The sequence below is a fragment of the Polyodon spathula genome, chromosome 44, assembly GCF_017654505.1.
Source record: "Polyodon spathula isolate WHYD16114869_AA chromosome 44, ASM1765450v1, whole genome shotgun sequence".
Lineage (NCBI taxonomy): Eukaryota > Metazoa > Chordata > Actinopteri > Acipenseriformes > Polyodontidae > Polyodon > Polyodon spathula.
The window spans coordinates 2,457,171-2,480,388 of record NC_054577.1 but is presented as its reverse complement, the minus strand read 5'-3'; the positions used below and the strand labels follow the sequence as shown (position 1 = coordinate 2,480,388).

General features: G+C 42.5%; 3 protein-coding genes across 4 annotated transcripts in view; all 3 read right to left on the bottom strand.

Annotated features, from left to right (window-relative positions):
- Nucleotides 1-699: 699 nt before the first annotated feature.
- On the bottom strand, nucleotides 700-5,746 carry tm4sf5 (transmembrane 4 L six family member 5). The gene is made up of 5 exons (XM_041237427.1): nucleotides 5,184-5,746; nucleotides 4,138-4,218; nucleotides 2,954-3,099; nucleotides 1,245-1,434; nucleotides 700-1,017 (listed from the first exon to the last, which is right to left on the bottom strand). The coding sequence occupies exons 1-5, from the start codon at nucleotides 5,352-5,354 to the stop codon at nucleotides 1,000-1,002; spliced, it is 606 nt and encodes a 201-aa protein (XP_041093361.1). The 5' UTR covers nucleotides 5,355-5,746; the 3' UTR covers nucleotides 700-999.
- A 2,525-nt stretch (nucleotides 5,747-8,271) lies between these two features.
- tmem88b (transmembrane protein 88 b) lies at nucleotides 8,272-12,680 on the bottom strand. Of its 2 annotated transcripts, none has more exons than XM_041237429.1 (3): nucleotides 12,438-12,680; nucleotides 11,437-11,741; nucleotides 8,272-9,047 (listed from the first exon to the last, which is right to left on the bottom strand). In XM_041237429.1, the coding sequence occupies exons 2-3, from the start codon at nucleotides 11,737-11,739 to the stop codon at nucleotides 8,772-8,774; spliced, it is 579 nt and encodes a 192-aa protein (XP_041093363.1). In that variant the 5' UTR covers nucleotides 11,740-11,741; nucleotides 12,438-12,680; the 3' UTR covers nucleotides 8,272-8,771. The 2 variants fall into 2 exon arrangements, with proteins under 2 accessions (XP_041093363.1, XP_041093362.1); XM_041237428.1 differs by having other exon boundaries at nucleotides 12,364-12,676.
- Nucleotides 12,681-16,544: 3,864 nt separating this feature from the next.
- Nucleotides 16,545-23,218, bottom strand: part of LOC121305716 (lysine-specific demethylase 6B-like) — a 28,971-nt gene continuing 22,297 nt past the window's right edge. Inside the window, 7 exon segments of the mRNA XM_041237439.1 lie at nucleotides 16,545-17,393; nucleotides 18,212-18,338; nucleotides 18,717-18,858; nucleotides 19,377-19,564; nucleotides 19,979-20,093; nucleotides 21,654-21,802; nucleotides 22,661-22,732. Of these exon segments, the coding sequence (XP_041093373.1) occupies nucleotides 17,136-17,393; nucleotides 18,212-18,338; nucleotides 18,717-18,858; nucleotides 19,377-19,564; nucleotides 19,979-20,093; nucleotides 21,654-21,802; nucleotides 22,661-22,732 (1,051 nt within the window). The 3' untranslated portion in view covers nucleotides 16,545-17,135.

The window sequence follows — 23,218 nt, the reverse complement described above, 5'->3', positions numbered from 1 at the left end:
ACGGATGAATCTTGTAACAGGTGTTCTCTTTCATAACGCACAATCTGCAACCCTGAAGACAGTTGACCCCTGCACCAGTGTTTTCCACGGATTACAGTTTTTGTTTTTGTCCTTTTTCTGTTCTATATCAGGTAGAACCGCCTGCGGATAGCACAATAGTTCTAAATTTATTACATTAGCTGCAAAACGCGCTGTGGCGGTGTATAGCCGAGCTCAGTGGGAGAGTGAGCACATTGCAATCAACTCTGAGCTTCTCTTAGGGGGGAGGGAGGGAGCTGTTCAGTCTCCATTGTCTCAAGCCTGCCCTGGACTAGAGGGAGTGTCCTTTCTCTTAGGTGGGTGAGGGGCATTCAGTTTGAGGATGCTGTGTGGTCCAGTAATTAAATAAACAGCCTTGAAACCAGGAGGTCCCTGGTTCACATCCCAGCTCAGTCACTGTGCGTGACCCTGAGCGAGTCACTTAACCTCCTTGTGCTGTGTCTTTTGGGTGAGACGTTGTTGTAAATGACCCTGCAGCTGACGCACAGTTCACACACCCTAGTCTCATATCTTGTAAAGCGCTTTGTGATGGTGCTCCACTATGAAAGGCGCTATATAAAAACTGTTCTTGTCTCCAAAATATGAGTGCTTAAAATAATACCTTTTACAATTGAGAATTTTTATTAAAGATCGAAAAAGTTAGACAGGAGACATGGAATATAATTTTTCAGAACGCATTTATGTCCAACAGCGCTGCAGTATTTCAATAAACAGAAAGTTGGCGAAAAAAAGCAAAACAGTTTACCATAGCTTAAAAAAAAATTAACATCTACATACTTTAATGAAAAAAATGAAATTAATTGTTACCCAGTAAAACGTACAATACGTTATAGGAAACGTGCTTTAATAATACCAAAAAATACCACACAGTTACGAATATTATCTAAAAAGAGAATTTTTTTTTTTTTTTTTTTTTTTTTCTGAGGTCGACTGGAGTGATTTTTCTTTTTTCTTTTTTTTTCATAAGCCTCCATCATCCTAAAACAATAATTAAAAAAAAAAAAAAAAAGTTAATGGATACCTAGTAACTCATTTTGCTTTACAAAGTCGAGTGAAACCTGTTGAATGATGTCACGTTAACATATTGAATTGTAGTTTTCCCCATAACTTAATGGAAATTGAAAAATGTGACATTTCGAAAATTGAAATTTTGAAAATTGAAATTTTGACGACAGCTCTGGAAATAGACCTCGCCGTTGTCTTACGTCATTTCGTTTTTTGCGGCAGTCTCCGCACACGCAGCCCAGGCATGCGTTCAACACCTGGATCCCACACAGGATCACTTCCACACCCCCGAGTCCAAGGAGGATTGAGAAGAGGACGATGTTCCACAGGACAATGTTATCGGGCTCCAAGCACAGCTTCCATATGTCCTCGTTCACCAGGTAACTCGCACTGGAGGTGGGTAGAGCCAGAGAGAGAGAGAGAAGGGGGAAGTAAGGCTTGTGCAAGGGCAGTGCATCAGAATGAAATCACACATTAGAAACTATGGAAAGCCTCAAGAAAATAATGGGATTCGAAACGTGATTTAAGATCATTGTCCCAAAGCTGGTGGTTAAGGTTTCTTCCGAGTCCTGTGCGAGCTTGCCATAGCTGCTTTAACCATTGCAAAAGCACATTTATCTATTTTGTATTTCATTGCATGCCATGTTAGGGGGCAGAATAAAAATATCGGTACATTGTTTCAATGAGCGTTAGCCGATTAATCATGTGCTATCGTCATTCAAGCCCCGTTGGAAGGAACTGAAAGAAACATTTATGCTGTATGTCCACTAGAGGGCGACCTCTGATTGAGAAAGATGGTTTAGATGCGCTTTATAAAAATGATATAGTTATTCCAGTAAACACACAAATGCATATTTATGAGCATATAGTTGCTTTTTTTTTGTTTTGTTTTTAAAGTGTTTTAAAAAAAAGTGCGTTTGCCCAGCACAGTAAGTGAATACAATGTGCACTGTATGCTTGCAGAATTAGAGTTGTCTAAAATGTGCAAAATGTTTTTGCTAAGCTCCGACATTATGAAGACATGGGAAAAGAAATTCGGATCAATCCATTCAGAGCTTATGAGAGTCGAGAACCTTCACCGAAGCAAACATCCAGACAAGGAAAACCAGTGTGCATGGGAGCCAGGATAACGAAATGTGAAAACAACTGGAAGTAAGAATGTGGGTGCTTGAAATGTTTTAAGAGGGGAAATTGTGTGTGTGTTTTTTTTTTTAAGTACAGCTCTGGCCAAAAGTTTAGCATCACCTAAAATTTTAGGATTGAGACCCAATTTATATATGATAGCGTGCATATACACGTGCAATATAAGCTGCTTGCAAGGGAGCCGGCTCTTTCGTACAGCGGAACGGACACTATGCTTCAGTGCGGGAGGTCCCGGGTTCACACCTGCCCTCCGCCTGGGTGTGGATTGCCTCCCCCTGTGTGATGCGCCTGCTTGCAAGGGAACCGGGATCTTTACAGTATAATCGTAAATCTCGAAAAACTACTCACTTCTAAATCTGTTGTAGTCATTTTTGTATTACTTTACATGTTAATTTGGATTCATATGTTGTTTTTTTCTGACTTTATGTGAACGAAAAGACACACATTTGCCCGTTTTCCCATTGGACATAGTGATATTTTGAAGTATCACTGTCCTGGTCACAAAAGCAAAGTTTGTGGGGAATAATAGCCATTTTCTATACTTTTGAGGCCTAAGCAATTAGGAAATAACACTTACTACCCAGGAACAAAAATGGTGTTACACAGTGTAATTCAACAGGTTTAATTCGACTCTATGAAGCAAAATGAGTTAATTCCACAGGGCGATGGAATTTTTTTTTTTTTTTTTTTTTTTTTTTTTTTTTTTTTTGGTCAGAGCTGTACAGAGTGTTTCGTGGTGATGGGTGGATGATCAGTCCCGTCTTACTTTCCTTTCATGTCCTGAAAGGGGTACTCCCACTTTTCACTCGCGGTGAGGCACTTGGGTCCTTTGGCAAGCCCAGCAGAAGACACACCGACGCAGTAGAGACCTCCAAGCACCCCGAACGCAGACGAGAAGACAGAATTCAGCATCTGATGAAACAAAGCAGGGCACAGCGGCGGGAGGGCGGGGTGCAGAATGAATTAAGCAGGGAATGTGCAAGTCTCTGGTTTATCAGGTCCTGATGATGTAACGATTTAGGGTTTTCAGACCTGTGATATTAATTCAAGGAGCGGAGCTGTGGCTGCTGCTGTTTTTAGTCTGCCCTTTGAATTTAGATCACAAGTCCTTGGAACAGAAGAAGGTCAATTCTCTAGGTTGTTGCGTCATGTGTTGGGCGTCTCTGATTGTATCCCGTGCAGTTTTGGGCAAGAGGATTCCAAACACAGAGCTGTCAACTCTCCCGTATTCACCGGGAGTCTCCCGCATTTTGCTTAAAACACTACTGTTAACCCCTTATGTTGACAGTGATGCGAATTCTTCTTTATTTTTTATGACACACCCTTCACGCAACGTATGCACTTACTGTCTAACTATAAATCACAAACGTATATAAAATTTAATAGTGGTTTTAATAGTAAACAGAAATGAGAATTGTGTTCTAGCATCGATGACATCACTGTCCACAGGGTGATAAGAGGTGCTGCAATTTTCACACTGAGCCGTGATTGGTTGTTTCCTCACATGAGATTTATAATTAGTGGCATGACTGATCTACACGTGATTGACATTTTGCCCACAGCATTACCTTGACCCCTGAGGGCAGCACAGACTAAGGGGAGAATTGATTCTGTCTGCAAAGCAGTTCTTTCTAGAAACCATTTTTTTTTTTGCCTTTGCCATTGAATAGATTCACAACTCCAACCCTCAGTCCAGCCAAGCTCTATAACCCCCAACCGAACTGATAATTTGCTTAATTAGACCTTTTTTTTTTAATTGTTCTCAGATTTCAAGTTTTTAGAGTTAACTAGAAATGTCCGACTCATTAAGAGCTGAAAACAATTAAGAAGGCTTAATTAAACTCATTGTTAGTTGGATTAAGGGCATAGTTAAGCAACTGACCTCACCTGGAAAACCACTCGAATAAACCATATCTGTATCTCAATATAATTTAAATACTGCTACCGTACCCGGCAACGGTTGCCACAGCAACCAGCTCCACAGCAACCCTTCCCTCCAGCTCTTACTGCTGAGGTTGCAGGACATAACATCTACAGTGGAAAGACAATAGACAAAGCAAAAATGAATAAGCAAGCAGCAGGACCTGCTTCATTTACTATTATGTTACCTTATGACATATTTCCACCTGCCCCATGAAACCGGTGGGTAAGGTGGAAACACGTTTTCCATGGAAACATCAGTGTTATTAGTGATTTGTAGAGTGTGTAGACCTTTGGACCGGGTTAATAATACATTCCAAAAACGGAATAACGATTCTTAATTATTCAGTAACCCTTTGGCAGATTCTTTCTGTATGATCAAATAGCCTTTTTTAGGGGGACCTGCCTTTGGGATCTTAACAGGATCTAAATGCACAGGAGCTGGGTTTTTTTTGTTGTTGTTGTTTCTTTCTTATATAAATGTGTGCTATCGTCTCTCCAATGAAATACAAAATCCTAGACGTTTTCTCTGGCAAATTGAATGACTGTATATGAATTCAATCTTCAACGTATACATCTCCTTTCTTACAGTTCAGCATATATATTTAAACCAGAATTGGATTTTTGATTGAAAGTAATTTCCTTAATAAAGATCTCTTCGTGTGTTATTTTGGATAGATATTTGGGTCCCCTGAAGCATACTGTGGCCAAATGTTTAACACATTTTGAAACCTGTTGAATATTGCTAGGTTAACATATTGAATTACACACCGCTTTGTAGTTTTCCCATATACTTCATGAAAAAAAAACTGACAAAAATTGAAAAATGTGACATTTTGAAATCTAACATGAAATACCAGTGTACTACTATTATGTCTTCCGGTATAGAATTTTTTTTTTTTTTGAGATATAATTTTGTAGTTTACTTGATTGCATGACGTTATATAAAATAGCTAAGTTACGTTCATATAGTTTAAAAAAAAATAAAAAAAATCATTCCTAAAATTCTAGGTAATGTAAAACATTTGGCCAAACTGCAGGGAAAATCTGAAAATTAAAAATGAAACAATACTTACAAACAAACCTCCTCCAACTAGCCCTCCCATGAGCCAGGCTTGCAGAGTGATCTTGTCGGTGTCGAGCAACCTTGCATTTGGAAACAGCAGAAGGAGGTTTGCTATAATGCAAGCAAAGGCTGCAGAGATCAACATCAGCCCAATGAGCCGGGAACACTTTCCAGTGCACATACTCAGAGACCCTTTTAGCTTCAACCCTTAAAAATCAAATGCAGGAGAAATAAGAAAAAAACTTTTTTTCTTCTCTGTGACTGACTAAACTGTGGCAAGCCGCCCCTTTCTGCTTATCAAAATATTTGCGCAGTTTCTGTGTAATTACACAGCCTTTGTGTAAATATTATGTCAGCATCCTGGTTGCATATATTATGTATAATTCCCTTATCTTTATCTTATCAGTGCCAGCGTGTTACGGTTTTGCAAGTGGTGTTGCACAATAAAGGCGTTCCCTGTTTAACGTAACGAAGCCCTAAAGCAGCTCACTGCACGGGGACAGGAGTAAGAGTTAGCATTTGGTTCAAATAAATAGTCATTCACGCTGGCGTTAGCAGTCATTAGGAAATGTTAATCTTTTCGTATGTCTCTTAACAACACTTGAGTCTAAAGGTAGAGACAGCAACCAATTTGCCAGTCAAATTTCAGACAGCCAACGGTCGACAATAATCGATGCATTGAGAACACTGTATTTATTATTCGAAAGCAAAAAATAAATAAACCTATTAAACTAACGCCAGCGGGCAGGAGAAGTGGCACGCTGCAAGGAGGAGGCAGGGAAGGAGGGGGACCAAGAAAACGGACTATAAGGGGAGTAGATGAAAGAGGGTATATGTATATGGTTTGATAATTATGTATTTGAAATACAACCACGTTTTCAATAACATAAAACCATAATTCAATGAGCAAACCTTCTTATTAAAAAGCAATAAGGCTTGGTACCTACCCTCCATAGGACGATATCCTGAGCCTTATCTGAAGAAATGTATAACAAGACTCAGAACTAGATAACAGGAAGTCTGGTCCCAGGCCAAGAGAGCAAGAGTCCGTAGAATGAATTAATTTTGCTTCATCATTTCCAATAAAACCTGTTGAATAGGGTTACGTTCGCATATCGAATTGCACGCCACTGCTTCCTAGTTTTCCACATACTGACAAAAAAATAAAGGGATAAATGTGACATTTCGAAACGTCATTTATAAATAGCGGACCTTATAAAGCGTTAATAAAGGTGCATTTTTTAGCAAAACATAAGTGGAGATTAGTTTACTTAAAGAGGTGCTGTGTAGTATATTTTTAATTTTTTATGTTCCGTTAGTGACCTCTAAGTGTATTAATATAAACATGGAAGTGCTGCTGTCTGGGACAACGAAACTTTGGTATTTTTTTTTTCCTGAAAAAGGGTGCTTGAGTGTTTCTGAGTCCAGAATGATAATCCCGAACTGCCGTTAGAGTGAAGCAGACTTGCACCGCTTAAAGAGCGGTGAGCCACTGTGATCTTCTGAGCATCTCTGCAACACAGCTCACAAGAGCTCATTTTGCTGCACATGCAGCTCATGTTTCTGCTTCGTCTGGGAGTGGAAATCGCCATAGAAATGTTAAACTTCCATTTAAATCTCATGTATCCCAGTTCAAGGCACTGTAAGAATGAATGTAATGCAGAGCTTGAAAGAGTTCCAGCTTTGCCCTAAATTACTTATTTGGACCAATTATTGCAAATGCGTTGTCTAATTAAGTCATTTAGAACACGGTTGGAACAGAGCCATGGCCCTTCCAGGACTGGTGTAGGCAGAAGGAAGCTGTTTTTCTCTGAATGCAGTGTGACCTGTGCAGAAGGGGTCAACGCTTGTGCCCTGCAGATATCCTGTCTGCACACACCCCCCTAAACACAGGGGATTGCACAAGGCTGTCCTGTTTATTTGTTGCAAAGCCTTTGGATTGAAAACATGAGCTGGCTGGTAGGGCATATGATCAGTTCTTTAGGGGTTATTATCCATCCATCCATTATCAATACGTGCTTTATCCTTTTAGATAGTCCATCGCAGGGCACCACACACACTGTCGGCAATTCAGAGTGACCAGTCAACCTGAACAGCATGTCTTTGGACTGAGGGAGGAAACCGGAGTACCCGGAGAAAACACGGCGAACATGCAAACTCGACACAGCCAGATTCGAACCCAGGACCCTGGCGCTGTGAGGCATCAGTGCCAACCACTATGCCACCGCATCTTGCAACTTTAAAAAGCTGAAAATAATATGAGACCACGTGTGTGTGTGTGTGTGTGCAATGAGAAGGCGTGGCTGCAGTTCTGTGTTTGTACAGCAGAGGGCAGAGAACGCTCACATTCTCTTTATGCAAGTGCGTCATTACAAAACAATAGCCTGCTCTATGTGGCCTGTTGGGCCTAAAATCTTTTTAAATGTGTGTGTATGTGTGTGTGTGTGTAATATTATATATATATATATATATATATATATATATATATATTATATATATATATATATATATATATCATGCCAATAGTTCAGTACTGTTTACAAATAAATTAACACAACATGAATGACCCACAATTTGTGGTTTTAGAATAAATAAAATTATCTAATGTAGAAGAGTAAAGCACAGGAGCTGGATTCCAGGATGCCTGCAGGGTTACCTAGCAAGAAATACCAGATCGTTAGTAACTGTGGAGTAAATGACTAAGTGACCATGTGGTTCTGTGCTCAGAGCGGGACAGTTCAGGCTTTTCAAACCCAAAATATGATCAAATTATAAATGACATCACAGGCACGTTAATTCAGTCCAATAGAAATAAGAGAGTGTGGTTACCATGACATCAGAGGCCTAGAAGTACCTCCAGTGTTTTCAAACACGCTCACCTTTGACAAAGGTGTGTTAAACATAATAAAACTTTGCAAAGTTGACATATATTTGTGTAACCACACACATATATATAAGATATATATATATGTGTGTGTGTATATATATATATATATATATATATATATATATATATATATATATATTATATATATATATATATATTTTTGTAACGTTTTTGTGTTTAAAAGTGTGCAGGTAGAAACTTGTATCACATTAGAAATGCTTTGTTTATTATTTTAAGAAAAATGAAAAATACAAAACCATGAATATGCATTTTTTAACACAGAGAGTTAAAAAAGAAAACGGTTATTAAGTTATATTCCATACTTCATGCACCTGTACGTGGAGTTCGTTACAGAGCCTGTATCATTACTACTGCTGAGAACACAAGGCGGATATATTTTAGTTTTGCACACAGTAGTGATTCAAGTACATCGTAGGACGCCATAAACTTACATTGTTAAAAACTACAATTACATTTTCATCGGTCAAACACATTTCGAAATTCTTGAAACATTTTCATAGACTGTTGTTACCCTTGTAAAATTTTACCACGGTCGTTTTTGGTGTGGTGAGCTTTTATAAGGGTAAAGATGCCATCAACAGTTTCACTGCAATCAGCCTTTAACTGTGGCAGATTATTATTATTTTTTTAATATGTGATTTATAATCCAAGGCAGTGGACTGTCCGACGCACCCCTCCCCCCCCTCCCGTTCACACCCACACCTTGCCATTGCCCTTGCTGCCCCCCCCCTGCCTGCAGCAGAAGCCCAGCCCGTGGTGTTGCGTGGCGGGCAGGTTCTTGTAGACCGCCCGACTGTAGGGGATGAAACACAGCCCCAGCTGCAGGTGGCGTGCCATGCGACAGTAAGCAGCCAGAGCCAGCACCAGCAGAGGGGTGACCAGCAGGAACCCCACCACCACAAGGGCCGTGCAGCCGCTGTCGTTCAGCAGCTCCAAACAGTAAGGGGCAGCGCCCGCCGGCTGGACCTGGGCAGGGGGGGAGGGAGAGGGAGAGGGAGATGTGGGCTGTGTTATAGGCTTTTCGGACAGCATAGGTCTATTCTTTCAACTGGAATATCTGTTCCCATATATACAGTAAATGCAGTAAAGATTTAGGGTTAGGGGTCAGGGGTTAGGGTTCATACTCAAATAATAGCTGTCACTGAGCAATCTTTTGCATTGATTCAGCAATTTGTAACAGCGGGGATGGGAATAAGACTCCTGTTGCATAGTAGTTTGACGTAAAGGACGACCGTGTTTAGAGCAAACTCTGTTTTAGAATTGACCCACCCCCCTCAGTGTCTGCGTGTGTGTGTGTGTGTGTGTGTGTGTCTCTGTTGGAATGTGAAGAGGTGATGGGAGACACAGCCCAGACAGACTGTGGAATGTCAGGCGCCCTTTAAACAGTCCCAGCGGACATCAATCTGCACACCATCCCTGTGTACGGAGTGGTACCAGCTTACAGGGGGAGGTGACCCAGCGTCCTCTCCGTTAGACCGGTGTGTGTCTGACTAGCTAGCAGGATGAGGCCGTGGCCAGCAGGCTTGAATGAAGGAGGAAACCTGAACCCTGAAAATCTTTACATAGTTTCTTTCTTTCTTTGATGCACAGCTCAATGGTGCAGGGAACCGCCCATCATAGTATTTTTTTGTGAAAGCGATCGTGGGACATAAAATGTGTTTTTAACTGAAATACCTCTTATAAAAGTTTCCCAAAGCATGGTGAAGCATAGGGAAGCATTGTAAAGCACAGAGAGGTCTGGTAAAGCATAGGGAAGCATTGTAAAGCACAGAGAGGTCTGGTAAAGCATAGGGAAGCATTGTAAAGCACAGAGAGGTCTGGTAAAGCATAGGGAAGCATTGTAAAGCACAGAGAGGTCTGGTAAAGCATAGGGAAGCATTGTAAAGCACAGAGAGGTCTGGTAAAGCACAGGGAAGCATTGTAAAGCACAGAGAGGTCTGGTAAAGCATAGGGAAGCATTGTAAAGCACAGAGAGGTCTGGTAAAGCATAGGGAAGCATTGTAAAGCACAGAGAGGTCTAGGAAAGCATAGGGAAGCATTGTAAAGCATATATATATATCAAACCATTGTAAACTAGTGACTGACCTTAGCTTTGTCAGAGATACCTGGGGCTAATCAAGCTCACAGTAAAACCTGGAATGGATGAAAGTGTATAAGGAGTCTTATTTCCAGCCCTTTGGATGAAAATTTGCTTCCAATGGGCTTTTAAAACACTCCGGGCGGAGCTTAACTGCCATTGCTTGGCACTCGGTTGTAAAGGTGAGGGAAGGACAGCCTTGTTTAAAAATCGCCACGTCGAAGGACGGATTTATTTAACTCCACAAAGTGGATTCCGAGTTTGAGTCAGTCCAGCCCTGCTGCCCTACAAGCAAAATACAAACCCAGAAAAAAGAAAAAAAAACAAAACAAAACCAATCAAGGCAAAAAAGGGGGTTCACCCCCTTTGGAATGTGTCCGGGTGAGCGCCTTATCTCTCTGTCACGCTGTGAGGGGGTGTCAGTGACAGACAGCCTCCCAGCAGAGGAGACACTGCAGCTGCAAAAACACTTACTGGTAAAGGTCGTTGGGGTTCGCTTGCTTCTTAATCCTGAGATTAAGGGTGGAGGAAGATTTAAATTCACAGAGAGTTGGGCCAGAGAGAGCTAATCTTTGTAAAGTTAACTTAGAAACATCATCCTTTTTTTTTTTTTTTTTTTTTTTAAAGCCTTTAATGTTGTGCCAGCCTCGATGGATTGAGCCGTTTTCCCAGGAGAATACACGCATCGCTGGGTAACGTTTAACCCAGATCACAGCAATTTCAGATGACTGCTTCATGTAACCCAGGCATTCGGAGTTTACTGAAATATCGTGAGCGTCTACTTCGCTCTCTTTTAAGAAAACAGTTTCAATGGATGGAAGTAAGACTCCCGTTGCACAGTGCTTTTAACCAGTCCAGGTTTTATTACCAGACTGATTGGCCCCAGTGTATAGGCAACAAGTGTGTGGCTGGGGATTAAGCTCATAGTAAAACCAGGAATGGATCAAACTGCTCCCCAACGGGAGTCTTATTTCCATCGCTGGAGTTGCTTCCCCCCACAGAGGATCATAGTAATGATTAGATTTGTCAATCCTGCTGCGCACCAACTACAAGGAACCACACACAAAGGGCTTGAAAGCACTGGTTAAACACACCATTAAGGCGAGGGATAACGTAGGTGATTGCAGGTGATACTATGTGGCTATTAAAGCTCTCTCTTCTCTCTATGAGGTCCGACTGGAAGTGACTCTGCAGCAGCAGCAGTTGATTTGGCCCCCAGTGTCTGCGAAATGACTCGTTTATAATGTTAGCGGATGTTTAAGAAGAATGCAGCCCTACCTTGGAGTGGCAGAGGAAGCCGAATGTCACCATGATGCTGGCGGGCGCGAGCACGGCTCCGAATACCAGGCCAGCCAGGCTGGCGTTGATGGCGGCGATGAGCAGGTTCTGAGCGGTGATGAGCACGGAGCAGGCCCAGCAGTCCAGTGAGCCTCGCAGCTCCAGGGGGGGCTCCGGCCCCTCGGCCGCGCTGTAGGGAGGGGGGACCACCACCGCCGGGGAGGGCTGCATTACCACGGCGACGGGCTGGGGACCTGAATCCCCCGCTGCCTCTACCCCCAGTTCCTCAGCACACTCCAGCATCTCTGGAGGGAGGGGAATGGAAGCAGGGTCAGAAAAACAGGCTTCCAGTTTTTAAAATGTGATAATGAAGCAGAGTTCACCCCCCCTAGTCTCTGTAAGCCGCTCTGGATAAAAGCATCTGCTAAATGACTAGTTAATAATAATAACGAAAATCTTGTAGTACACCTCTAGTTTAAACAGTGAAACGTTTAGAATGGTTCCTAAGCTTTTAGCATTTTTGACAAAGAGACCTGTGTCAGAAATAGAGGTCAGCTATTCTCAGTACCTGCACAATATTATTATTCATTAGTTTAGCAGACTCCTTTATCCAAGGTAGCTTACAGAGACGAGGGTGTGTGAACTGTGCTTCAGCTGCAGAGTCGCTTACAACAGCGTCTCGCCCCAAAGACGCAGCGCAAGGAGGTTCAGTGACTCACTCAGGGTCACACACAGTGGCTGAGCTGGGATTTGAACCCGGGACCGCCTGGTTAGAAGCCCTGTTCTTTAAACACACAGCCTCCTATTCTCCAGTAAATAAATAATGTGCTAAATATATATATATATATATATATATATATATATTCTATATAGACATATATATATATATATATATATATATATATAAATTTTGGATGGAAAACCTACCTTCCTATGGTTTTGATTGAAGCAGCTATTTGTAGCCAACTAGTCTTCGAAGTTAAGGGATGAGCAAAAAGTACCTCTTTAGTTTTTAGCCAGGGTGTAATACACAAAAAACAAAACAAACTCAATTCCTTTTTCTTAAATAATTTGAATTATGTTCAGAGATACTTTGTAGGAAAAATACAGAGCCGCTCCTGGCGTTTCCTTTCTCTCTCTGAAGTTGGAACACAGTTTCCCCCTCTCTCTCTCTCTCTCTCTCTCTCTCTCTCTCTCTCGGTGTGAGTCCGTCCTTCCCACCTCCCTTGTGCTTTGCCTTGTTACAAAAAAAGTGAGAGAGGAGGGGGTGTGGGGTGGTAGCAGGGGGGCAAGCCTAAGAGCTCTCTGATAAACCAGGCAGAGAGGGAGGAGGGGGAGGAGAGAGAGAGAGATATGAGGGGGGTGGGAGGGACTGAGTCAGGGAGATTTGACATCTATTCTCCCCCTTCTCTGATAGCATGTAACATTTACTTAAATTATTTTGGTAGCTCTGTGTACTTTATAGAACTATGAGAACTATACTGGTACACTGATGAAGGCAATAGAGCCCAAATGCTGCACTGCTTGACTCAGTTTAGTTTCAATAACACTGATGAAGGCACTAGAGCCCAAACGCTGCTCTGCTTGACTCAGTTTAGTTTCAATAACGCTGATGAAGGCACTAGAGCCCAAACGCTGGTCTGCTTGACTCAGTTTAGTTTTAGTAACGCTGATGAAGGCACTAGAGCCCAAACGCTGCTCTGCTTGACTCAGTTTAGTTTCAATAACACTGATGAAGGCACTAGAGCCCAAACGCTGCTCTGCTTGACTCAGTTTAGTTTCAATAACTCTGATGAAGGCACTAGAGCCCAAACGCTGCTCTGCTTGACTCAGTTTAGTTTCAATCAAACACTGATGAAGGCACTAGAGCCCAAACGCTGCTCTGCTTGACTCAGTTTAGTTTCAATAACACTGATGAAGGCACTAGAGCCCAAACGCTGCTCTGCTTGACTCAGTTTAGTTTCAATAACACTGATGAAGGCACTAGAGCCCAAACGCTGCTCTGCTTGACTCAGTTTAGTTTCAATAACACTGATGAAGGCACTAGAGCCCAAACACTGCTCTGCTTGACTCGGTTTAGTGTGAGTCGAGGACAGGGGGGTTGGGGGGGGGGGGGGGGGGGGGGGGGGGAGGGAGGGAGGCTCCCTCCGTCCCCCCGGTCCCTCCTTCCTTCCTCTATCCTACAACTATTGTAAGAGCTCCTGTTCTGAGATTCCAGAGCTCCTGTTCTGTTTTTCTTTCGATAGCTGACGGCTGCCAGTCCCTTTTCAAATGAATGAGTCACGTTGACGGGGGGGGGGGGGGGGGGGGGGGGGTATCCTGTTTTTTTTTTCCCATTAAGAGTCAGCTTTCTGATTTCTTAGAATCACACCCCCCAGGACATTCTGTTCATGAACGTCGTGTAGCTTTTTGTAAATCAGGGGTTCTTATCTTAAACCTTCCCCTCTTTTAGAAAGAGTATTTCAGGGATGGGAGCCAGACTCCTATTGCATAGCAGTTTCATCCATTCCCGGTTTAACTGCGAGCTTGATTAGCCACAGTGCACAGGTAACAAGCTCAGGTGTGTCTTGTTGAACTCCTAGTAAAACCTGGAGTGGATCACACTGCTATGCAACGGGAGTCTTGTTTCCATTTACGTGTGTAATTGAAATGTTTTGGTCGGAGCGTCCTTGCTACAGCGTTAGTCCAGGAAATTCAAAAATACACCGGGCTTGTCAGAGGAAGGGGGGGGGGGGGGAATTACAATGCTTCTGGAAGCCCTGAGTTTGTTTTCATGGTTTTGCTCCACATTACAGAGATAAGCACAGATCATGGGGCTGGAGGGACACTTTTTTTCCACTCGAGCGCCTTGTGTTTTTTTCCAGATGGCTCTGCGGCGCCGAAGACAAGCCAACACCTTTTGTTATATTCCGGTTTGAGCGCTGGAAGTAAGGAAATGCCTACAAGCAGTAATAACACAAAACAAAAACAAAAAAAAAAAACTCCACACATCGCTACCGTTTACTAATAACTTTCAACAGGACTGCCCTGTGTATAATCATTTATAGTTTTCATTAAAAACGTCTTTGATATCAGCAGCTAAAACAATCTTTAAATAATGAACTCATTTACTATGCAACCTACCTGTTTAGAAACTATTGTGCCGATTTCAAAGTAGATTTTATATATATATATATATATAGATATATAGGATTTCAAAACTTGAAAGCTGGAAGTAAATGATAGTGAAGGTTTTTACAAATGTTGTTGCTCTGGAATAAATATGAGTCGCGTAAATGAGGCAGAGAGACACATATTGTGCAAGTTTGAGAGATCTAGGAGCCCCACTGCCTGAAATGCACGGGTGGGGGATACCAAATTAGCCAGCTGACAATATCTTATGGCTGTATTATTTGGCATAATAAGACCTGAGCTTGTTACCTAGACACACCAGGGATAATCAAGCTGGTAGCAAAACTGGTCTGCTTTGCAATATTGACCGTCCTGTTTTTGTTTTAGTTTTTATTCCCAGGGCCTTCCAGGTGTTTGTAGCTCCACACTGGGACTGGTGTGCAGCCTCGGCAGCGACAGCATTCCCAGCTCCGACTGCGGGCTTTTGAGGAGATCCGCTACCCAGCAGGTCACTGCAGGGGTTCATTTCCATTTAGAAATACCAGAAGAAACTTCATACCTTCAATAACAGAAGTTTGGACTCTTCTTCACTGGATGTATCAAGCTGAGCTTTGGGGCTTTGAATTACTCCACTATCCAGCAAAGTACTAAAAGAAACTTTCACAGGGACAATTATTAAAAGTATGAAGTTTCTATTAGTTTTTATAAACGCAGTACGATTAAGTGTGAATTCTGGATTTATAACAGTCGACAAACAGGCAGCAGTCTGAAGTTTATCAAAAGGTTTTATTAATAATAATATTAATAATAATAATAATAATAATAATAATCATCATCACACAAAATTCACAAAGTATTTAAGACGGTCCTGGCTCAGTTTTTTTTTTTTTTTCTTTCTCCTGTGTGTGAATTTTTTTTTTTTATAAACAGTGCAGTTGAAAAATCCTCCAAAAACTAACAAGCATCGGGTCAGAAAAAGAGGACAAAAAACATTAAACCAGAATAAACAAATGAAAAGTAAACAAACAAACACCCCTGACCACACCCCCTCTTAGTGAGCTCTCCAAACAATATCACTGTTGTCTTTATTTTTAGCAATGTTTACATTTTCAGTAAAAAAATCCCTTAAAAATTTAGAAATAAATCACAATTTCTCTTGTATTTAAAACAAATTTACAAGAACAGTGTTCAACTGAACAGTCTCCCTCACCCCTCCCCAGCACTAACCAATAGACAGTGAAATAAAACTCATATATATATATATCATATTTATACATAGAGAAAAAAGCACCATGAAACAGAATATTACAGAGTATTATTACTATTAATAATAATCATCCTCATAATAATAATAATAATAAAACATTTAAAACAGCAGAGAATGCTAAAAAGGGAGAACCATTGAAATTAAATAAATAGAAGGAAATTCTCAAAACACAAAAATATCAAAAAAATAAATCAAACAATCTTGAGGTAAAATTATAACACCAAAAAACCACACAATGTAGGTATGGAGCATTGTTACAATTCAAGATGTATTTACGAAAAAGAAATAATATTCATCATAATAATAACAATAATATGCAGACAATGCAATTTTACAACACATATACAAGAATTTCTAAGACAAAAATATTTCTTGCTATAACCCGTATATTAAGCATTCCAAACCATTTTTTTAAATAATTTTAGTTTCGTATTTTTAATGCTTTAAAAAATGTTTTTGATGATTTTGTTTTTAAACGTTATTTATTTAATGTAAGACATCAGAAGGCCAATGTGGTATATATTTATTTATTATTTTATTATTATTATTATTTTTTTTTTTTTGCCAGGCTTTAAATCTAAAATTTTCAGTTTTTTTTATTTTTTAATTTTTATTTTTTTTACAAAAACAACAAAAAAATAAATAAATAAATCGAAAATCAAAAATCCTGAATTTATATTTTTTCTTGGGAGGGGGAAAAAAAAAAAAAAAGTCAGCTTCTTTCCTCCCCCCCCCTCCTCTCAGGATGTCCAATCAGCACTCAGTAGGCGGGGCTAACAAGAGTAAACAGAATGTTGATTGGCTGACGTAGCACCATTAACGAAGTTGAGTAAACTGGTTGATTGGCTAATGTGTAAAAAACAAAAACCAAGCAAATAAATAACAAAAAGAAAAATACAAATTTAAATATATAAATAGAACAAAGGCTTGCTGTCAGGAGCTCTGTGTTTTGGTTATGGCTTTAGACACCGGAGAGACTTTTCAGGTCACGTTTGGTGCTGTTGCCTGAAAAAAGAAAAAATAGGGTTAGAGATCAAAAATGGATGTTTGCACAGTTTCATTGTGTCAGTTATAATTAGCTGCAATCACAATGTAATTGTAATTGATCCTGGGCACATCTGTGTAATTGCTGTATAATTGTTCAATTCCAGTCGCCTCCCCTTTCCAGGCTGAGTCGCTCACAGCGCCATGTTGTGTTTTACACTGAGAGAACGTTCTCGGATTTTCAATCACTCTCAGTGACTCTCCCCCCGTTTTGTTTGAGAAACGTTCTCTAGTATGTACCCGTTAATACCTTATTATCAATGCAATTACTGCTGCGTCACTGGAACTGAACGCACTGGAACTGCAGGCTGAAATAAGGACGCAAGCTGAGGGTTATAACTGGTTTGAAAGTGCCTGGTCTCACCAGAGTGAAGCTGTCGTAGGTCTGCATGAGCTCCTCAGTCCTGTACTGCTCCAGCACGACCACGTTGTGCAGCGTGGCGCTCCTCCGGCGGGCGCAGTCCTCACAGTGCACCACGTAGGTCTTGCGGCTGCCACTGTCACTCGTCACGAACAGCAGATTGTACACCTCCACCTGCACACGCAGGGACAGGACCGGAGTGCTTTAGTCCCTCGAACCACATCATACTACAGTTCGTACTGTGCGATATGATATTACGTAGTGTACTCTGTGGTATAGTACACACCACAGGCTAGCACTGTACAAAAGCATGCTTGTACAGCATGGAGAAAAGTTTTGCATCACCCTCTGTATAGAATGAACTCATTTGGCTTCATAAAGTGGAATGATCAGCCTGCTGAATAATGCTGCGTTAACGTACTGAATTGCACACCACTCTGTAGTGTTCCCATTTACTTCGCGAAAACAATGATGACATTTCGAAATCTAACGTGAAACACTACTGCACTGCTGTTATAGCTTCTGGTACAGCCTCTTAAGCAATTTTTCATTTTGTAGTTTCTTTGATTACATGACATTAAATAAAACCAGATCCTAAAACTCTAGTTGTTAAAAAAAAGAAAGAATGTTAAGCCGGACGCTGACGCGGCGCGCTCTGTGTGAAAGGACCTCTTCGCTGGCTCGGGGGTCTGGTGGTTAGAGAAAGGGGGTCTTGATCCCAGGAGGTTCAAATCCCAGCTCAGCCACTGACTCCCTGTGTGTGCGTGTGTGACCCTGAGCGAGTCACTGAACCTCCTTGTGCTCCGTCCTTCGGATGAGATGTAAAGCAAACGAGGTCCTATTGGAAGAGACTCTGCAGCAGCAGCAGCAGCGGTTGTTGGTGATGCAGAGTTCACCCCCCTAGTCTCTGTGAGTCGCTCTGGATAAAAGCATCTGCTAAATGACTCATTAATAAATAATAATAAATGAATAATAATAATATTAATATTTACATCACACTCGTTGCAGTAGTAAGCAGGCTCATCCTTCACACGGCTCTGATATGAGATCTTCTTTCCTTCCTGGACCAGCTGGGCCCTCAGGATCTGCGAGTGCTTGATGGACTGCAGCATGCAGTGCCTGGGGGGGGAAGGGAGAGTCATTGACTGACGGGCTGCGAGTGGTAGAATAGATCCAGCGTGCCCTAGCCTTAAACAAACATTAAGCAGGCTGATGAACAAGAAGACGAGTTTTCTGTGTGTGCGCGCATCTGTGTCAGTGTGTGTGCGCGCGTGGGAGTGTGTGTGTGCTTGTCAGTGTGTGTGTCAGCGTGCGCGCGCGTGGGACTGTGTCAGCGCGCGCGTGGGACTGTGTCATTGCGCGCGCGCGTGGGACTGTGTGCGCGCGCGCGTGGGACTGTGTCAGCGCGCGCGCGTGGGACTGTGTCAGCGCGCGCGCGTGGGACTGTGTCAGCGCGCGCGCGTGGGACTGTGTCAGTGTGACTGCGTCGGCACGTACTTGATCATCTTGTAAACGTCGGGGTCGGACACCTTGACCGTGCGGGCGATGTTCCAGGACACGTGGATCATGGGCACGATGGACTTCACCTTCTTCACCTCGTTCCACTCATAGCGCTCCAGAGCCAGCTGGTACTGGTACGCTGCGGATCAGAGTTCGACTGTAAACAACAGGGCTGTGCAAACCCAATCTAGTGCTGCACACACCGATCGTTCCACTGCTGGGAAGGGTCTCTCCACAGAAATCAGGTGCTGGCAAATCGGGCAAGGGTCGCTGCTGCTGGTCTTGTGTGCAGCCCCTGTACCTCTGGCTGGTTTACGCACACCTATTCAAATACAGGCGTCCCGGAAGCTGGTCTCTTAAAAGTTCAGAAGTACCTGCTCACCACATTTCAATACACTCTACAGAGCTTGAAATAAGACTCCCGCTGCACAGCAGTGTGATCCATTCCTGGTTTCACCAGGAGTTTAATAATAAGACACACCTGAGCTTGTTGCCTAGACAAGCTGGTAGCAGTAAAACCTGGAGTGGGTGAATCTGCTATGCAACAGGAGTCAACCTGGGTGCTGTGAGATACAGTCTGGCTGCTCACGATCTCAGCACAGCTCCTGTGTGACACCTGCTGCCCAGGCGCTGGTAATGCAGTTTTTTTGCACTCACAGGTGAGGGGCCCCACGTTCCAGGCGATGTTGTTGCACCAGCCCACAGCCTGCACCCAGTGCACTGTGCCAGCGTTGATCCACACCAGGTCCCCCGGCCGCTGGATGAACCTGTACACAGGTATGTTAGCCCTGTACAGGTCCTCCAGCACGGGCCACCAGGACCCTGTCAGGTAGTCCACTCCGTGACTGAGGAGAGAAAAAAAAAAAAAAACAACACATGCAAGTTAGCTTAATATACAAACCACGAGCCCCAACACAAAGGGGAAACAGCCACCGGACTCGAGGAGGGTGGAAAGAAGACTCCCGCTGCAGAGCAGTTTGATCCATTCCTGGTTTCGCTATGAGTTTAGCAAGACACACCTGAGGCTATTAACTAGACACACACACACACACACCGGGGCTAATCAAGCTGGTAGACAGACACACACAAAACCAGTAATTCTGCACACCCATCCCTTTTCATATCGCATGCTGGGATCGAAGTTTTAATAAAAGCATTCGTATTAAAATCTGAGTAATTGTGTTATCGAGAGAATCGCTTGACAACTTTGCTTCTCTTCACTAAAGCAGACCAAGGGTATTGTAAAAGCCTGCGCTCACCTCTCACAGAAATCGCTGATCGCTTCCCAGTAGCTGTCGTGAACCGCAAACCACTCGCAGTCCCCGGGGCCAATGTTGATGTTCACGGAGCAGAAGTTGTTGTTCTCCTGGTGGCCTGGGGGGGGGGGGGGGGGGGGGGGGGGGGGTAGAAGAGACGCGCAAGTCAGAAACGTTTATCCGGCAGATCGACTTGCATCTGAGCAGAGAGAGCTGCTGGATGCAAAAGCAAACCCGCAACTAAATCTTTGGTGAGCGGTGAGGGGGTGGAACGGGCTAGCCAGTGTCACCCAGTCATGCTGTTGACGTAGAATCACTGGGATGCTTCAACTTTTGAGATCAATCCCCAAAGTTATGAGATTAGTCAGCTACTAGGAAGCAAAAGGAGCATACAGTATCACCTAGAACTTTAGGACTGAGACACTGAAAAACTAAAACTACATGAACAGAATTTTGATATTTTATTTAACACCATTTAATCAAAGAAACTACAAAATGATATTGCAAAAGTCTACCAGAAGCCATAATAGCAGCATAGTAGTATTTCATGTTAGATTTCAAAATGTCCCATTCTTCAATTGTTTGTCAGTTTTTCATGAAGTCTATGGGAAAACTACAAAGCAGTGTGCGAGTCAATATGTTAACAAGCGAACATTATTCAGCAGCTTTCACTGGACTCTATGAAGCTGAGGGAGTTCATTCTATATAGAGGGGGTGCAATTCAATATGTTAACAAGGGAACATTATTCAGCAGCTTTCACTGGACTCTATGAAGCTGAGGGAGTTCATTCTATATAGAGGGGGTGCAATTCAATATGTTAACAAGGGAACATTATTCAGCAGCTTTCACTGGACTCTATGAAGCTGAGGGAGTTCATTCTATATAGAGGGGGTGCAATTCAATATGTTAACAAGGGAACATTATTCAGCAGCTTTCACTGGACTCTATGAAGCTGAGGGAGTTCATTCTATATAGGGGGGGTGCAATTCAATATGTTAACAAGGGAACATTATTCAGCAGCTTTCACTGGACTCTATGAAGCTGAGGGAGTTCATTCTATATAGAGGGGGTGCAATTCAATATGTTAACAAGGGAACATTATTCAGCAGCTTTCACTGGACTCTATGAAGCTGAGGGAGTTCATTCTATATAGAGGGGGTGCAATTCAATATGTTAACAAGGGAACATTATTCAGCAGCTTTCACTGGACTCTATGAAGCTGAGGGAGTTTATTCTATATAGAGGGGGTGATGCAAAACCTTTGGCCAGAGCTGTAGATGGACTGAATGGTCTCCTCCTGTTTGTAAACTTCATTCTGTTCCTGAATGCAATACAAACAGAACAGGTTCTGAAAACTTTAGACAACTTGACACATTTACATTTCAGGTCATTATATAGATTTCAGTATTTAATAGAACGATAACAATGGACAACGCTATATCAAAATCTACGCCTCATAATATCTTAAACGTTTAGCAAAAAAAATAAAATAGCATTGAAATCTGATGCAGCTACCCCCCCCCCCCCCCCCCCGTTCGTCTTTTGTTGTTGGGTGATTCTTTTGGGTCAGGAAGTGTCTCTGCGGTAAAACATTTAGGACGCAAAAAACCCCACTAAGAAACCAAGTCCTTCACAGGACGCATTTTTGTAAATCCTGCGTTTTTTGGGTCCTGTTACCTGGGGTGCGGCTGCCCGGGACCTTCATGTAGAGCTGCACTGTGTTCATGCCCAGGATGGTGTGCCCCACGTGGCTCAGCATGTTCCCACTGGACGAGACGCGCATGAAAGCGGGCAGCTTGAACAGCTCCTGCAGCTGAGCCTTCCACCTGAGACGGGGGGAGGGAACGAGTCAGGAGCAATTCCAGTGACACACATGCATGCAGCCACAAGCCACGAGCTACTGTATTCACATCACATGCAATCACAAGGCTGCTTCAAAACGATCAGACAGCAGCCTCTTAAACTGACAGAAAGTGACACTGTGGATCCGAGTCAGGTGGGGGAGATATTCCAGTCTGAGGGGCAGCAGAAGCAGTTTTAAAAACTGCCGGTAAACAAAACAAGCTGCAGTACCACTGTTTGCACAGCAGGCGGCAGCATATCCCCACGTTTACTCCGAGAGCTGCACTTGGCGTTTCAACGTGACTTGAAAGAACCAGAGAGATCTCGCAGCCACACAGAGCCCGAAGCGGTGACACCGAGGTGTCCGTCCGAAGTGATTTCAAACAAACACGTTTTTAATTACGCCACTAACAACGTGATTAGAAATAAGAAAAGTCTATTACTGTACACTTAGCATTTAGTTTTGCTACTTTTTATAAATTGGATTAGTCTGTCTTTATGGTTGTCTCACCAACTGTATGGAGCAGCTGTGGTCTAGCAATAGTCACTGAACCTCCTTGAGCTCCGTCCTTCAGATGTAAAACAAACGAGGTCCTATTGGAAGAGACTCTGCAGCAGCAGCTGTTAATGATGCAGAGTTCACCCCCCTAGTCTCTGTAAGTCGCTTTGCATAAAAGCATCTGCTAAATGACTCATTCATAATAATAATAATATTTCTATGAGGCTGCTCTGCTTTTCAATATAGTGACTAAGTGTTTGCCATTATTTTTTTTTCCAGTTTGTAAAGATCAGGTATAACAGACTGCTGACGTGGAGTGTTACCCAAAAGCCAGGAGACTTACCGCTTGGCGTCTGACAGGTCAATGTTTGTCCCGAATTTGATAATCTTTCCCACTGGTTTCTGATCCGCAGCACTGAAAGAAAAACATCACAAGAAAATCCAGACGTTAAGATTGTTACTCCCCTATAATTAATCTGCAGAAAACCACAGAGTAGAATCACAGTTAATTCAGTGCTCTGTGGTATAATATATACTACCGTCTAGTACACTGTACAAAATGTAATCGCCCTATAGAACGAATGAATGCTGCTTCGCAAAGTCGAATGAAACCAGCTCAATAAAGTTAACATACTGAATCGCACAGAAAATGTGACGTTTCAAAATCTAAACATGACATACTACCGTGCGACTATTCTGACTTCCGGTATGCGACCGCATAGCGTTAAATAACAGATCTGAATTATATTCACGTCGTTTATTTGATTGATTTATTGATTTATTTTTAATTAAATGCCTCAATCCTAAAATTCTAGGTGATGCAAAACTTTTGGCCACAGCTGTAGGATAGTTATTGCAGTCTCTGTGCATAAATACAGCCCTGCAGTGTACTCTAAAGCAG

Coding starts and splice junctions, on each gene's coding strand:
- tm4sf5 (XM_041237427.1), bottom strand. CDS start 5,354: ATGTGCACTGGAAAGTGTTCCCGGCTCATTGGGCTGATGTTGATCTCT. Junction 4,219..5,183: donor TAGTTGGAGGAGGTTTGTTT/GTAAGTATTGTT, acceptor TTTCCACTGTAG/ATGTTATGTCCTGCAACCTC. Junction 3,100..4,137: donor GCTGTGGCAACCGTTGCCGG/GTACGGTAGCAG, acceptor TTGTTTCATCAG/ATGCTGAATTCTGTCTTCTC.
- tmem88b (XM_041237429.1), bottom strand. CDS start 11,739: ATGCTGGAGTGTGCTGAGGAACTGGGGGTAGAGGCAGCGGGGGATTCA. Junction 9,048..11,436: donor GCTTCCTCTGCCACTCCAAG/GTAGGGCTGCAT, acceptor CCCCCTGCCCAG/GTCCAGCCGGCGGGCGCTGC.